This window comes from Fusarium poae, chromosome 3, assembly GCF_019609905.1.
Source record: "Fusarium poae strain DAOMC 252244 chromosome 3, whole genome shotgun sequence".
Taxonomy (NCBI): Eukaryota; Fungi; Ascomycota; class Sordariomycetes; order Hypocreales; family Nectriaceae; genus Fusarium; species Fusarium poae.
In genome coordinates, this window is record NC_058401.1 from 5,139,546 (window position 1) to 5,157,651 (window position 18,106).

The 18,106-nt window shown below is 35.8% G+C and overlaps 2 protein-coding genes across 2 annotated transcripts; one reads left to right on the top strand and one right to left on the bottom strand.

The window, feature by feature from the left end:
• Positions 1 to 1,360: 1,360 nt before the first annotated feature.
• FPOAC1_009139 (uncharacterized protein) lies at positions 1,361 to 4,859 on the top strand (the record flags this gene model as incomplete). The annotated part of the gene is made up of 3 exons (XM_044853569.1): positions 1,361 to 1,367; positions 1,462 to 1,974; positions 2,026 to 4,859. 3 exons carry the CDS (start codon positions 1,361 to 1,363, stop codon positions 4,857 to 4,859), a joined length of 3,354 nt encoding a protein of 1,117 aa, XP_044706239.1.
• A 544-nt stretch (positions 4,860 to 5,403) lies between these two features.
• FPOAC1_009140 (uncharacterized protein) lies at positions 5,404 to 8,285 on the bottom strand (the record flags this gene model as incomplete). Its single annotated transcript, XM_044853570.1, has 3 exons — positions 5,404 to 5,817; positions 5,875 to 7,832; positions 7,892 to 8,285. The coding sequence occupies 3 exons, from the start codon at positions 8,283 to 8,285 to the stop codon at positions 5,404 to 5,406; spliced, it is 2,766 nt and encodes a 921-aa protein (XP_044706240.1).
• Between the last annotated feature and the right edge of the window lie 9,821 nt (positions 8,286 to 18,106).

Here is an 18,106-nt window from a genome sequence, read left to right on the forward strand (position 1 = left end):
GTTTAGCGGGGGATCCAATTCAGCAACAAGCAAGGTGGGCGAAATGGCGGGGCACTTTTGCTCATCCACAAAAATTCGAGGTGCAGTATGTAAATTGTTAGTGGCGGCGCATTTGATGATGATATAATGAAGGAGTAGTAAATTAGAGGTTAGAGTAATTCAATGTTGACCATTGGGCTAAAAGTATACCACAATTGTTCGGTATGATAATATTTATTGAATTGACAAATAAGAGTGTCATGGTATCATGAAAGATTGGTCTGTCCGTGGACTGACTTGACTGATTGATAGATGATGAAAGCAAGACGTACATCTAACCTGCACAACATAATAAACAATGGCTTGTTAAATTGATTTCACATGCTCGCTTGCGTGATTTCAGCTCGGGGATCTGGAAACTTAGAAATAGCCACTTCTAGAATAAGTTTAGTATGGAGTTTTATATTCAACCACTGATAGATACATAGATAGCATCTTAGTATCTAGGCATTAAGTTTATAATGGATATAAATCAGGAATTGTCATGAAATTCCTTGATTATTTCCCACATCATCAGCGTATAGATAGACCCATTATTAGATACGTTAGTAGCTTTTATTACTGGACCTTGAGCCAATCTTGTTGACATGTAGTCAGAATTGACAGAGAGAAAAAGCCTCGAATGCGTCCCGTGGTTGATCATGTGCCCCGTAGAGCCCACGCTGGGCGCCTAAAGCTAAACCGAGATAGGCACAATGTGCCCACCTTTTTGGCGAACTTGTGGCTGCGTGACCACTGCACTCCAAATCTTGAGCGTGAAAGTCACGCTTTGTCACGCGCCAGGGGACGTGCTTCACCAAATCTACACTACAAGCACCTACCTAACTACAGCGTAAGGCACCTAATTCTAATAGAGCAGAACAGCACTTATCTATCTATCTAACAGTCAATTCAATACACAAACCAACTTGTTCAACCTAAACTTCTTCTTTCCTTTTCTCTCCTCTCTCTCCCACTTGCTTCTTCTTCCATCTCATCCCGTGAAACTGGGGTGCCCTGTTCCTCCCCTTGCCCCTCGTCCTCGATAAAGAATATAGGCGGCTTATCATCGCATCACCTCGCCTCTCATCGCATTGCTTCGCCTTTGCATCTTCAGCGTCAAAACTTCAATCCTTCTGAGCCAGAAACGCGGGCGCTCTTCCTGTTCATCTCATCACTTATAGATACTCACCTAAATTATCGGGCAGTCACCCAGTGGTGCAACACTTCTTATGAGAGCGGAATCTCTTCTCATACAACTGACCCATCCAACGTCTTCTTCAAACTGCATCCTGCAAGTAGCCGCCTGCCACCCGCGGCCACTATAAAGAGATGGCTACAAATGGCAAGTTTTACTCTCAGCCATTGATCATTTTCTCTTTTTGGCGCCACTCTCATCAACTTCAAATTCATTCTATCTTCCATGTCTAACCTTGTCTATAGGCCAGCCATCTCGCTCCGCAAGCGGTGTTCCACCATGGAACCCAGCCGTCTTGCTGCAGCCAAACCACAGAGCTGCTTCGAGCCCAAACCTTGCAAATGCTGCTCATGGGCAATTTTCACCTTCTTCTATGCAGCAGAGCCAGACATACCAGCAGCGAGCTCAAATGAACATGAACGGCAACAACAGCTCCATGGTCTTTCAGTTCTCCAGTCCCAATGACACCCCGTCTGCTGGTCCCTCTAGCCGGTCCTCTACTCCAGGTAGCAGTTACGCAAACGGTTTCAATGGCACGGGCAACTTTATTGAGCGCATGAATAATGTCCAGCACCGCTCTATGGCTCCGCAGCCAAAACGGCGGAGAACCGAGGATAGCGATGGCGTGCACCAATTTATGACTCCTCCTGTCCACGGTGAAGGTGGAGGAATCCTGGGCCAATATGTCACGGATAAACGAAAGGAAGCTAACAGTGCAACCGCTTCACCTTCCATGATGACAGTCGATCTCACCAGCGGTAGGCACCTTTTTCCTAACTCCGCTACTAGGCTTTTACTAACATGCCTAGGAAATGATGATGATGATGTTATCGTGCAAGATCCTCGAGAAGAAGAAGTATGCTACGGAATGATCAAGGCTCGTCTGGGCTGCTCTCGAGTTCCCTCGCCCAAGCCCGGCGCGCAGAGCATCTGGGGTCCGAGCTATCAACCCGCGATCAAAGTTGTGCTCAAGCGACAGATTAATGATACGTCGCTTAAGATACAAGCATACGACCATACACGACAGATCATTGGTCTGGTCGAACCTCAAAGTGCCAGAGCTGTCGCTCCTCTTCTCGATTCGAACATCCACCTGAGAACAGATGTGCGAATTCCATCCCAGCCCAAGAGAGCCGGAGAGGAACCTGGCCAGCCGACCTCACGATCGTACGACCTCGATATTGTCATGTACGGGCCGGTCAAGTATGCGAGGAACGTAGGTACACATCTAGGCAAATTTGGGCAGAAGTTGACAGCCCCTTACCTTGTACAAAAGGGTATTCGAGTTCAGAATCCGCACGTTCTCGAATATCGTCCTCCGCCCCCAAGGTCTTATCCAACTAATCCCACTCACGAAGGCCAAACTGCTTCGTACGGAAGCACCATTACCAACCGGACCGTGGAGGAAATTCGTTCAGAAGTTATGGGCGTGTTCGATTCCCTCACACGAAACGATGATTTGCCCGAGATGGAACCCAGTTCCAACATCTTGACACCTTTACTCAAGCACCAGAAACAAGGTTTGTTCTTTATGATGACCAGAGAGAAGCCTCGCGAGGCCCAGGCCGACGAAAAGACTATGGTTTCCTTCTGGCAGGACAAATGGGGACAGGCTGGACAAAAGTTGCATTTCAACGTCATCACTGGGCAAAGCCAAGCCAGACCACCGGCAGAAACTCGGGGAGGAATCTTGGCTGATATGATGGGTCTCGGCAAAACGCTGAGCATCTTGTCGTTGATTACAACTTCGGCCGAGGCAGCTTATGCGTGGGAGCAACAGGCACCCGTCCAGCCAGAAGCGCCGGAACAGAAACCGACCAAGCACGAAGTTCTGTCGCAGCAGCCTACCCTTGCACTGACTCCCTTGGTGCAGAATGCAAAGACTACTTTGCTCGTCTGTCCTCTCAGTACAGTAACAAACTGGGAGGAACAGATCAAGCAGCACGTCCAGCCCGGGGCTCTCAGCTACCACATCTACCATGGCCCCAACAGAATTAAGGACCCGGCAAGACTTGCAGCTTTCGATCTTGTAATCACCACATATGGCTCGGTATCCAACGAGCTCAGTTCTCGTCGAAAAGGAAAGGAAGGCCAGCATCCCCTAGAACAGATTGGATGGTTCAGAATTGTGCTCGACGAGGCCCATATGATTCGCGAGAGCAGTACTCTCCAGTTCAAAGCCATTTGCAGACTTCAAGCGGACAGACGGTGGGCCGTTACCGGTACGCCAGTTCAGAACCGGCTGGACGATCTTGCGGCTCTCCTGGCATTCCTTCGCCTACATCCTTTCCACGACCGAGCCAAATTCCTCCGATACATTGTGGAGCCCTTCAAGGCATGCGATCCCGAGATAGTGCCTAAGCTACGAATCCTCGTGGACACAATCACGCTGCGCCGGTTGAAAGACAAAATCGACCTGCCTCCTCGAGAGGACCTGGTGGTCAGACTCGATTTCAGTCCAGATGAACGCAGTATCTACGAATTGTTCGCGAAGAATGCACAGGATCGAGTCAAGGTGCTCGCAGGAACTCATAATGGTGGCCAGGCACTTGGTGGCAACACCTACATACACATTCTCAAGGCAATTTTACGACTTCGTCTGTTGTGTGCACACGGCAAAGATTTGCTTAATGATGCTGACCTGGACACGTTACAAGGAATGTCCGCAGAGATGGCGATCGATATCGACGACGATGACGATGATGACAACAAGCCAGCACTCTCTGATCAAAAGGCACACGAGATGTTCACCCTGATGCAGGAGACTAACAATGACACATGCATAGAATGCAGCAGGAAACTTGGTTCGAACGAGAGCTCCAGTATCGAAGCAGAGGGGCAGGACGACATCCTTGGGTTCATGACTCCTTGCTTCCATATCATCTGCCGGACTTGCATCAAGACGTTTAAGGAACGGGTGAAGTCGGTGGCTACATCTGGCAGCAATAGCGGAAACTGTCCGGTCTGTAATGCGTACGTGAAACATGCTTTCGTGCAGCTTCGCCGAAGGGAGGTGGATGCGGAGCATGACGGCCCAGCCAAGCCAAAGTCTCGGAATGCTCTCAAGAATTTTGACAAATATGAAGGCCCCCATACCAAGACTCGTGCCTTGATTGAGGATCTCTTGAAGGCGAAAGCGGCGAGTGAGGCAAATCCCAACGAACCCCCTTACAAGTCAGTTGTTTTCTCCGGTTGGACATCTCACCTGGATCTCATCGAGCTTGCCCTCGATGCCAACGGTATTGTTTTCACTAGACTGGACGGAAGCATGAGCCGCACGCAAAGAACCACAGCTATGGACAGATTCCGAGAGGACAACACGGTTCATGTGATTCTTGTGTCCATCATGGCTGGTGGACTGGGTCTGAATTTGACTGCCGGAAACAGCGTATACGTGATGGAGCCGCAGTACAACCCAGCGGCTGAGGCTCAGGCTATCGACCGTGTCCACCGACTGGGACAGAAACGGCCTGTTCGCACCGTTCGATACATCATGAGAGACAGCTTTGAGGAGAAAATGCTGGAGCTTCAGGAGAAGAAGAGGAAGCTTGCCAGCCTGAGCATGGACGGTCAGAACAGGACCCTGGATAAGGCGGAAGCGGCCAGGCAAAAGTTGATGGATTTGCGAAGTCTTTTCAAATGAACGACAAATAGGTCCGGTTCATGAAGCTTTAATGACTGCATGGAACAGGAGTTTTCGGTGCGATTTCTTATTACTATTCTTTTTTTCTTGCGGACTCTCGACTCACTGGCAGTGAGTCGGTTCAGGTTCAGGTGGCATCGTCCTGGGCACGAGTGCGCAGACTTTTACGGGTTACTTTATTCGTTCGGGGCAAGGCTATACTTCTTGACTCTCACGAGATGGTTCTATTATTTCCGGTTTGCATCATGGGTTTCATGGGTGGAGGCTTGAGCTTTGAGTGGCATACGATTTTACAAAATACAATCTTGGGATGTGCTCTGCGGCGTAACTGGGACTGCAGTGGGATGGCAAATGGGACCTCACGATATAGACAATTAACGATTTAATAACGTACCTCTCATATCACTAAAATTATCAGATGATTGACCGTCGCAGTTGAACAATTGTGTGGTATCTTGCTTTTACAATGAACCCCTAACCAACCTACTAACCCCCATAACGCCTCTCTCCCATCAGCCTTTTTTATCCGGCAAGTTCCTATACTCTAAGTTGACTCTTCTTCCTGTCGTAGACCAGCATACTCCGTTCCTTGGTTCGCGGTACTCAAGCGTGCACAAAGACTTAGCAATACCACTGTCTCTGTCGCAGCATAGTGATTAAGCGCGTCAAGCAAGATTTGCAGATGACGACTAAAATTGCCCTCCCATTTCCGAATAATCTCGAAAAGATTATCAATGCGAGCGTCTGCTTCACTGCTTCCAGCGGAGGAGTCGCCGTGGGCTGACGTAGAGCCGCGCTGTACTGCCTTTGTCATTTGGAAGCGCTTCCACTGATCCATCGTCATGGTTGAGGGTTTGTTGGTGCCTGTAAGGTCTGGGTCTGACTTTTCGAGCTCGCGGGTGAGCCAATTTGTATAGGCGGCGAAGATTGTGCATGTCTGCATGAGTTTGGAGTGAATCTAGTGATGAAGGTTAGCTATACTTGAAAAGAATTTGCGCATCGAGACAGAACGTACCCTTAGTAGTTTACTATTGGTAAGCATGCATTCCTTGAGACACGTATCCAAGAAGTCGACATGGTCCTGCATAAGCTCGTCTACGGTCCGCGTCGAAGTTCCCGAGATAGAATCCATATTCTCATCCTTTGTCTTTAAACGAGACATGAACTTGTTCCAGTTCGGCTCAATGACCTCAGCTGTGCAGAAATATAGTAGTTGTTGGACAAAAACCAACATGCGGGCACGAAGCGTCCAAACGCGTCGTTTCCAGATCTCGAGTTTTCTCGAGCCACCCTTGTGTGCCCAGCTAACGCCTCGAGTCTGTGTTTGCCAGGTAGTCGAGAGTTGTGACTCTAGATAGCGCAGGGAAAGGAGGTAACGGAAGAGAGCTTGGTATCGCCAAACGGTCTTCCGACTAATAACGAGCGACACAGGGAATGGGACGGAGTAATCCAGCTGTAGAGATGTGAAACCCACGGCATTCTTGTCGTTGTCCACGGGTTGATTGGCAAGAGGCTGAAGGGCCTCACCCTGCTCAATACCTGTGATGTTAACAACACGCTGCAAAGCTTTTGTGAGGATAGTCTCGTTCATCTCGACCTTGACATCCTCTTTGAACGGATCAAGGGAGACAAGGCTTCCAGGCTGGCGTAAAACAAGGTCCAGTAGCGATTGCAGTTTGCCGGTGTTAACGGACTTGACGGGTTTTCGCAATTCTGAAGCGCCCAGCTCGAGGAAGTAGGAAAAGTAGTCTGATGGGTCGAGGAAGAAGTAATGCTTAAGAGAGCGTAGACGCGCAGGTAGTGAATGAGCAGTGAGGAGGAGTTGCATGAGGGATTCGTTGGCATGCGCGTAAGCGTTGTTGACGTTCTCAAGGAATCGGTTGTCGTCAAAGGAAGCTGGGACGTCTTTTGCAACCTTACTAACATCGACGCCACCGCACTCACGGACAACGTTCAAGTACTTTCCAGCTAATAGAACTTTGTCCTTGACACCTTCGAGTTGTGGCGGAACGTCGTGATCTCGTATTGTGTATCTCCTCTCCCAGTATTCATCAGTATAATCCTGCTCCAGCCTCTCACGACGAATACTCTTCTGCTCCTTGATAAGGAATTCCGAGTGAGGGTCGTGAATGGAACCATGATGGAGCCATCCGTTAAGCATATTCATATAAGGCTTGCTAGCATCCCTCAGTAGAGTCGTTAGTAGCGCTCGAGCTGATGGATCGCCCGACAAAGACTCCAGACGCTTCGTTATCAAACCAAGAACGACACCTCCCTTGCATATCTTTTTGCCAGTCATGTTTCCCGGCACTAACTCGCCTCCATCTCGGAGTGTCTCAAGGATGTTCTCAAAATCATCACCACTATCCTCAGATTCATCGGTTTCGTCATCAAGCAGAGCATTTTTTTTGAGCAGTTCATGGGCGAGCGAGTAAAGCTGTAGCATCATCTGGCTGGTGGACATGGTATGGATGTTGAGCACATGTACGGTGAATGTGTCGCTTGTGAGGAATTGTGTCTCGAGCTGTGCTATCATGACAAGGTAATCTTGTAGAAACTTGCGTATCGATGCGCAAAGAGCGTGGTTCACGGACCCGAATTCCTCTCGACTCTGGACGTCGACAAAAGCTTCGAGAGCAACATAATATGTTGCCATTTTGAGCATTGATTGAGTCAGGTCCTGCAGACTCGGATCAAGGCCAGGTAACGTTCTGAAACTGGGTCCTGATAATCTGTCCCGCTCTTCGTTTGGGTTATAACCCTTAGCGAATCTGATGTATTGTCCTTCATATCCCATGAAGACAAAGAGGAGATCCTCTACTATTGCTGCTTCTTGAAGCTCCAAGCTTAGCTCTCCAAGGGGTTTTGGCTGAGGCGCATGTGGTATGGTCGAAGCGAGTGGAGGTATGGATATTCGAGAGGCCAAGGGTGCTGTTGTATGTGGTAAGAGAGTTGCTTCAGGGTTCCATGGTGCTACAAGCAGGGTCAGTCTTGAGGTCTTGAGGTCGATGGCTTGGAGGGGAGAAACAAACCCTGTGGGGTCTCGGCTCCAGCTCTTGACTGCCTAGCATCTGGGATATCATTCCTGGGTGCTTTGGACGTATTTCTACTCTCTGAAGCAGCGTTGCGTCGATGTGCTCGTTCTGGGCTCGCGTTTCGCGGGACCAGGCGCTCGAGCTGAGCTTCAAAGGTGCGCTCCGTCACCCTCCGTGACTCGAAGCGGCGTTCCTCATCATGACGACTCGTAGCCCTCGGATTTACGGAAGCTGAACGCTTATGGGCACTTGAAAAGTTGGGCTGGGGCGAAGGACCCTTGCGAGGATCGGAGCGCTCGCTCTTGAGGTTGGCTGCTGAACCGCGGGGCCTTTCGTCGCGGTAGTCGTTGGCGCTTGTTCGGCCCGATGGTCGTGGTGCGCCGGAAGACATTGTTCAGCAGGACTACATCTGTGGAAGAAAGAAGCCCTCGAGGATTGAAGTCTTGGGCGACGGGCGAGGGTTATGGGCGGTCGTAGTCGCGGATATAGTGAGTGGCAGGCCGTAAGTAGCTTCCATAAAGTTGTTGATTTGGGGGAGAGCTGTAAGTGTTTGTGCCCAATTGAAACGCGCGACGACGTGACGTGGGGTTCAGTTGTTTGGTTGCGGATAGTAGTCTAGCTATGAGATTCAGTCATGCAGTGAGCATTCATGGCTGCATACCCAGTCAGTCTAATAACTATATATTGATCATGGCACTGATCATATCTACACAAAGATTAATTAGACTAATTGAGTTTATGGTTTGTCAATTCAATGCTACCTCAAGTATAGAACAACTGAATTAGGTCTATGTCTTGCTTGGATTCTATAGTCTACCTAGGTACATTAATTAGTAGTATGTCCAAGTGTGGCGGTGAAACTGTGGCTAAACAGTACAGCAACCATCCAGCTTCTGTTGCAGAGCGCGGCTGGTACGGAAGGCCACAGGGGGCAGTGTCCCAAAAGTGCAAATATGATATTTTTTTAATATAATAACCCCTTCTATATAGACCTATTAGAGAGGTATTTTTTATAATTATTAAATAAGATAAGATTTATTAATATAAGTAGATTATATACTTATATAATTATATTATTAATTTTATAATAGCTTTTTTTTCTTTTTTTTCTTTTTTTATATAATATATAATAAAATAAGAATATCTTTCTTTTAAACCTTAATAATACCTTTAATATACTTTTTTATAATTTAATATTATAATATTTAATTTTATATTATTTTAAGCTTTAATTTATATTATTTTTTATTTTATTTATATTATTTATAATTAAAAAAAGCTACTTTTTAAATTAAATTTTAAAAATTAATATATATTAAATAAATATATTATATAAAGTATTTAAATTATATTAAATTTATAAATTTACTTTTTTATACTACTTATTATAATAGCCCCTTAAAGTATTATTAAATTAATATAAAGTAATAAAGCTATTTATAAAAAGTATTAAGGGCTTAAGCTTTAGCTTAAGCCTAAGGCTAATTAGATAAGAAGGGATTATATAAAGACTTAAAGAGGACCTAGAGAAAGGACTTTAAGAGGGAAATATAGGATTTCTATATATTCTTTTCTCTTTCTCTTTAAGTTTAATAATACTATTATTAATATCCTATAAGTAGCTACTTAAAAGCTAGTCCTTTATAATTATTAAACTTCCTTTAGCCTAAGATTTATAATAACTCTTTAGCTATAATATACTTATTAATATAAAAAACTATTTATTATAATTAATATAGAATTAACTTAAGTTTAATATAAATATTAACTAGGTAATAATACCTTAAAATAATAACTAGGAAATACTTTAATTAGGCCTAATAAGACTATTAAAGAATAACTTAATATCTAATTAAGTTAATATTATATAGAGTTAACTTAAGGATATTTATTTTAATTTTTATACCTAGATAAAAGCTAATATTACTATAATTCTTATAGAATAGATTATATTATAGCTAATTAATTTTACTTTACTTTTTCCCTCTTAAGCTTAAATATAGATTTTTAAATTACTAATTATATAACTTAACCTATAGCCTATTTAAGTCTAATAAAAAAGCTTTAAGTACTATTTACTTAAGATTATAAAGTTTAATAGTAATTATAATTTATAGTTAATATAATATATTATTATTAAGTATATACTATAAACTATAGAATATAATATTAATAGTATAAAGAATTAATAAATATATATTTATTACTATCTAGAAAGTAAAGTTTCTTATAAAATTAATTTATTCTTTAAAATAAGATAAGCCTAGAATATTAATTTACTAAAGTTCCTTAAGTATATAGAATATATATATAAAGATTAATATTATTAAAAACTAGCCTAAATAGAACTTAAGTAAATATATTAAATAGACTTAAAGATATTTAGCTAATTCTTTATATACTTTAATTAAAAGTTTATAATAGTTAATAGCCTTTAATAAAATAATAATATTAAACTAGCCTACTTATAATAAGTATTTAATTAGAAATTATATAATTACTTAATTAGATAAGATATACCTTATAATAACTTTAAGAATATAGTCTTTATATACTATATTATTACTATAGAAATTAAGTTCTATAAACTTAAAAAAAAATATTAAATCTTAAAATAAATATAAGTATTAAATTAACCTAGTTTTAATAAAGATATAAATAAGGATATAATTATAATAAGTATTAATATAGCTAGGACTTAATAAGATTAAGCTAGAACTTAAGCCTAGAATTAGTCTAGATTATAATAGTAAGCTAAATAGGTATTTATATAGATTATATAAAATAAATAAGCTTTTAGAGCTTATTTATACTATAAAGACTAAATATATATAATATATAATTACTAGCTTACTTAGGCTATTTAACCCTAGAATATTACTTAAGTTAATATTATTTATATTACTTTTACTAAGGGCTATAACTTTAATACTAAGGACTTAGAAAACTAATTCCCTTTAAGCCTAGTCTTACCTAGGGGATTATAATAGAATATTAAGGTCTTTAAAGGGTATATTAAATAGGTATTTTAAATTAATATAATAAAATTAAAGATTAAATAGATAGTATATTACTCTTAGTTTTTATACTTTTTAATTTATATAAAGTATTTAATACTTAAATTAACTTAGGATATAATTACTATAGAGTAATAAATAAGAGAATAATAAAGAAACTAAGTCTAGACTAAGTTCTCTTTAAAGTATTTAAGGAAATTTAAATAGTAATAAAGGTAATTTATAGAGGCTAATTAATCTATAATAAAATAATAATAATTATATATATTATTTAAACTATAATAGATATTAATAGATAAGTAACCTTAATTTTATTATATATTATATTAGGTTTAGTCTATAATATAATCCTTAGCCTACTATAGCTAGCCTATTATAATATATATATTTATATTAAAGAGTAAGAATTAGTTATTAATATAATAAGAGGATAAATTATTTAAATAAAGGAAAACTGCTTAAAAATAAAGTAAGCTATATTAATAATAAGGTCTATATTTATTATAATAGTTTATAGATAAAAATAATAAAAGCTCTTTAGATTTACTATAGCTATAATTAGTCTTTATAAAATTATAAAGATATTATAATTAATAATACTTAAGGAAATAATTACTAATATAATATTATAGCCTATATTATTACTAGAATTCCTAGACTATAAGGACCTTTTTAATCTTAAGAAGGCCTTAGCTTTCTTACTATATAAGGGTACTTAAGACTATAAAATTTACCTTAAGGATAACTTTAATAGTATTTACTTTAACTTACTATAAGGCCTTTTATATAATATACCTTAAGACTAGCTAATTAAGTTATAGAAGTAAGTTATAGACCTTATAAATAAAGGATAGATTTAAGCTAGTAGCTTATCTATAGCTATATTAGTATTATTAACTAAGAAACTAAGGGAAAGATAGTATTTCTATATTAACTATTAGGCCTTAAATAAAGTAATATAATAGAATTACTATTTATTCTTACTTATTAAGGAAATACTCTATTCCTTTTCTAAGGTATATTAGCTAATAAAGCTTAATATTTAAATAGCTTTCTATAAGATTTATATAGCTAAAGGAAATAAATACCTTACTATATTTTATACCTACTTTAAACTATTTAAATAGTTAATTATACTTTTTAGCCTTATAGAGATATTTATAACCTTTTAAAGATATATTAATAATACCTTTAGACTATTATTAAGAATCTTTACTATAATATACCTTAATAATATCTTTATATATATAAATAGCTCTAAAAAGGACTATATATAATATATCTAGGAAATACTATAAAGGCTATAAAAGGCTAGGTTAAACCTAGACCTTAAGAAATATACCTTTATAATAAATAAAGTAAAATACCTAGGATATATTATTAAAGCAAGAATTAAGATCTATTTTAACCTAAAGAAAGTTAAAGTAATCTACTTTTAGGCAGTATCTATAAAAATATAAAGTATATAAAGCTTTCTTAAATTTATTAACTTTTATTAAGATTTTATACTAAGGTTTTTATATATTATAGCACTATTAAATTACCTTATTAAAAAGAATATACTTTTTATTTAAATAGAATAAGAAGAATAAGCCTTTTAGATATTAAAAGATATATTTATTTTAAGCCTAGTACTAGCTTAATAGAAACTAGATAAAGAGATAGTTATTAAGATAGATTATTTTAAATAGGCCTTTAGAAGGTACTTATCTTAATAAAATAAGGCTAATATATTATACCCTATAATATACTACTTAATACTATTAACTCTAGCTTAATAGAATTATATTATATATAATAAAGAACTCTTAATAATAATTTACTACTTAAAAGTATAATTAATAAAGTTAAAAAAGGCCTTTTAACCCTTTATTATATTTATAAACTATAAAAACCTAAAGTATTTTATAAAAATATATAAGATCTTAGAGTATTAAATATATTAAATAGACTTTTTATTTTAATTTAATTTCTACCTTTAGTATAGGCCTAGAAAGAATACTTTCTAGCTTAATACTTTATCTTAATAAGAGTAAAATAATAAGGGAATTATAATTTAATAGAGATAAATCTTAAAACTAATATTAGTTTTTTAACTTATAGTAGCTACCTAGTTAATATTTAATATAGGCTAATAGAAAATAAATTTAGCTAATTAAGTATTATTATAAAGTTAATTAGTTTTTTCTAATTTATACTTATAGAACCTATAAGACTAGGCTATCTTATACTGCCTTAAGTATATAGCTTAATTTAAAGCTATATAGTAATAAAAGTAAAGGTTCCTTAAAGAAGTAAAAATAAATAAATAGATCTAAGACTATTTTATTAATAAAGCTAGCTTACTATAGTATTAAGGGTAAACCTAGCTCTTATTATAAGAACTATTAACTATAATAATTATCTAAAAGGTTTATAATTTATTAACCTTAGGCTATTTTAAGAAAAACTTAACTTTCTAGATTATTAATAAAGACTATTACTAAGATAATATATTATAAAATATAGTAAGATTCTATTATAATTACTATTATTAAAGGGCTTATAAGAGCTATTAAAGATAGTAAAGATTACTTTAATCTCTATTAATCTTAAACTATTACTTTATCTAGATCTTTATAGACTTTATAATTAGCCTCTCTAGAGAAATAAATATTATATTAATATTCCTATTAATTATTATAAACTATTTATTAAAATATATATAGCTTAAGGCCTTAATTACTATTATAGTTAAAGCTTATATATTATAATTCTAAGACTATTAATAGAGATTCTATAGCTTCTTAAAGAGTATTATTATAAATTAAAGTTTAGACTAATTAAGGAAGTTTTAGACTAAGCTATACTACTTAATAAGTATAAAATAACTCCTATTTACCTTATATTACCTTTAAATTAATAGAGATATAAAGTAAGCTAATTAAAAGGTATAAGTAATTCTCTATATTATTATTTCCTTTATATAATTTAATTAGCTAGATTACTTATTAATAATATAGTAAGCCTTAAATAATTATATATTATTAATTATTAGATTTAGCCTTAATTACTTACTTTATAGGTTTAACTTTAATATTATATAATGCCCTAAGGGATACTAAGAAAGCTATACTTTAGCTAAAGGCAGGGTAACTATATTTATTATATATCTATATAATAGTCTTAATTTAGCTTAAGTAGTAATTATATTCTAATAGTAAAAGGTTAAAGATATATAGAATTATATATAATAAGCTATAGAATATTTTTAAGTAAGTAATTAAGTTTAATTAAACTTATATAATATTAAAATTAACTACTTAAGTAAAAAGCTTAACTAGGTTATATAAAAATATACTATAATAAGTATATTAAATAAGTTAAATATTATATTAAATATATTAAGAAACCTTTATTTAACCTTTTATATTAACCTAATAGAATATATAGCCTTTAATTTATTATTATCTTAAAATATAGCTAATTTATATTTAGGATTATAATTAATACTTAAAAATAAAGAGTTAAAGCTAAAAAAAGAGAATAAATACTAAATTAAAGAAATACTAATAGCTTATAATACCCTAAGGCAAGGTAAAAAGAGATAAGTATTAATAAAGTAATTAGGCTAAATAGAATTAATATAATAACCTTTAGAAGACTTTATAAATATAATAATATTAAATAAATTTAAAGAATAATAAAGGAATATCTTAATTTATAATAAGCTATAATAGGCCTAGAAATAGTATAGAGGTATATAAACTATATATAAGGAGATAAAGCTATATAAAAATAATAAGATCTAGGAAAAGACTAAATAAAGACTAAGTAAAGACTAAAGTTAAATAGAAGCCTATTTATACTTATAGTTATTATTACTTTAGTTAAAAGAAAAGGAATAATATTAATTATCTTAATTATAATTAAGATAATATAAAAGGAAGTAAAAGAAATAAGATTAATTATCTTAGTAGCTATTTTAATAATTATCTTAGCTATAAGACTTAATTATAAGTTAATTAAGGAATAAAAAGGTATTAGTAATCTCTTTCTAGTTAAAAGTAATAATAGCTTAAATTAATTTTATTTAAGTAATAGTTTTAATAATAAAATTATATAGAAAGGAATTAATCTTAATATTAAAGGCCTATATAGTAAATAAAAAATAATTAAAGGTAATAACTATCTATTAATTAATAAAAAAAGAATTATTATTACTATAGTAAAGAGAATTAAGATTAAAGCTTAAAGAGATTAAGGTAATAATAAGAATAAGATAATAAACTAAGGCATTAAAAGAATAAGAACTAAAGATAAAGAGGTTTTACTTTTCTTTAGAAAGAGAAGCTTTAAAGAGAAATAAGTAAGGTAAATAGGTATAGGTTAATTATAAGCTTATTCTATTACTTAATAAAACTATATAATTTAATAGGAAAACTAGAGTTAAAGGATAACCTTTTTAAACCCCTTTTTACCCTTATTAAAGCTAGGCTAATAAGGGGTAAAGATAGCCTTATTATCTTTCTTAATATTAACTAGGGTATACTAAGTATAATAAAGTATAGTAAATATAGTAAATAAGTAATACTCTTAGTAATACTTAGATTAATAATATATATATTAAGTATAGGAAGTATATAACCTAGGGTTATAAGCTAGGTCCTTCCTAGAGGTAGTAAAATAAGTAATATACTTATTATAAGGCTAGGTAATATCCTTAGGGAGGTTAAAGGCTTTATTATTAAAATTACTTTTTATAATAAAAATACTTATAGTTTACTTAGTCTAGTAATTACTTTTATAATTATAAGGAATATAAAGGTTAATAGGATTATTATTTTTTCTATTAATAGTAATAAGAGTTAAAAGAGAGATAAATATAAATATAGTAAAGAAATCTATTATATTAAGTTAATATAGAAAATAAAAAGGGTCTTATATAGAACCTTATAAAAGATATATAAATAGTAAAAAGAAAAAAGACTAAGTAAAGTAATTTACTATATTAAGTTAATATAAAAAATAAAAGTATTTTATATAGAATTTTATAGGAAATATATTAATATTAAAAAGAGAGAAAATTAAAAGAAAGATAATAATAAGTAAGAATCTTTATATAGAAGCTAAATAAGGTTAATAAGAGTATAGAAAGTAAATTAAAAGTAAATAAGAATATACTTAGAAAATAATAAATTATATAATAAAAGGTTAAAAAGAATAAAAAAAGGTATAAAATAGAAAATAAAAAAATAATAAGAATAAATTACCTAGATAATAAATAGAATAGTAAGGTATATAATTAAAATAATAAATACCCTATATAAATAACTAGAATAATAAAGTATAGGCCTTAGTATAAAATTAAAATAACTTAGTATAAGCCTACTTTAGAATTTACCTAGCTTTACTATAAATTAATAATAAGTAAACTAAGCTTAATATTATATAATAAGGGAATAAAAGAAGGCTATATTAAGGGCTTAGGCGGCTTTAGCCTAAGCCTAAGGCTAATTAAATAAAAAAGAATTATATAAGGACTTGAAGAGGACCTAGAGAGGGGACCTTAAGGGGGAAGTATAGGATTTCTATATATCCTTTTCTTTTCCTCTTTAAGTCTAATAATACTATTATTAATATCCTATAAGTAGCTACTTAGGAGCTAGTCCTTTATAAAAAGATAAAGAAGGTATTATAATTTTATATAAATATACTTATTTTTAAATCTAATAAGGCTATATTTAATAATATAGCTAAGTCTTTTATACTTATTAATTTTATTAAATTAAGTAAAAAGACTATGATGCATGAAGGCATCGTCATATCAATTGACCGGGTAATTCAGTTGCCCGATCCGTAGTTTACCCGGATTAGCCGGATGAGTCAGCGAGATCTGTGCCCTTACGGCACAGATTCTGACTTAGCCAAATACGAATCATGCACCTTACGATAACTCACCCTGACCCTAGGCGTGATCTGTTATCAAATGGTAGCAGCTACACGTTTATCACGATCCCTATCTTCAATTTACTGCAGGCTATCAAGCCTATATCAATCTTCATTCTATCTGATTTCCAATCAGTGAAAAAACCATACAAAGACCTCCGGAAACACTCATAAAGAGCCCAAGCTGAAGTATCTTGGTGGTCCTCTATTCCATCAAGATATCACCCTTCATCAATCGATCATATCAATCTTCAATCGATTCTATCGTAATCCGCAGGATTACATCCCCTATCAACGCCACATAACGCACGCCAAGGCCCGAAATAGCCTTTCTTTCATCTTCGCCTAACCTTATATACCTTCCCGCCTAACCGGTCAACAATATGGCCAAAGAACCGGGAGAGCCCGATTCGGGTGACGAAGGCAGCGATCACGTCACTGAGCAACCTGCCCGCAGCAGCACCGCACGTCGCGATAGCTTCTATCTTCCTGATAATGAGATTGCTCGCGACATCGAATTGCTGAGAAAGCATGACAAGGTGGTTAGATGGGGAATCCGCTTCCTCCGATTGATTGAAGAATATGGTACCCCTGCTGTACTAGACACCGTAACTATCTGGGATCTGGATGTCATGACACAGATCCGCAGTTTCACAGCATCACTGGTGGATGCTGATCCCCTTGCTCGTGAATTACTGGACAATCCCCGTGCTAAGGTGTCTCATCTATCCTCAATGGAATGGTGGAGAACATCGATCAACAGACAACTTTCGTTCAAACCTATTAATGAGTTCAGTGCTAAACCGCTGAGTACCATCCGCCGACCCAAGACTGGCGAAGTCCCTCAGCCTCCCATCTCTGACGATGAAGGTTCAGATCATGAGAGCGACGAACGTCGTCGACGTGAGGAAGAAAAGGAAGAGGCTGAACGCCGTCGCCGTGAATCCACTGGAGTTACCAACACTTCGCGTACTACCGACTCTGACCCGGCCAAGAAGATCAAGAAGGAATCTCTCGGAGTCTTCCACCCAGGCCATCCTGATGATGTAGATAACCGTGGATTGGTGACTACCAGCACAGGCAAGATCATTTACACTGACGTTCATACGTTCTGTGAGCATGTGCAGCTCTTCAAGCGATACGGCAATTATGTGCTTACTGACCATTACCTCGGGATGCTCGCGGGGAATGCCAGCGCATGGCTCATGGCGGAACTTGACCATACAGCCCGTCACCAAGTGCTGAACGCATCAATTACTGAATTCTG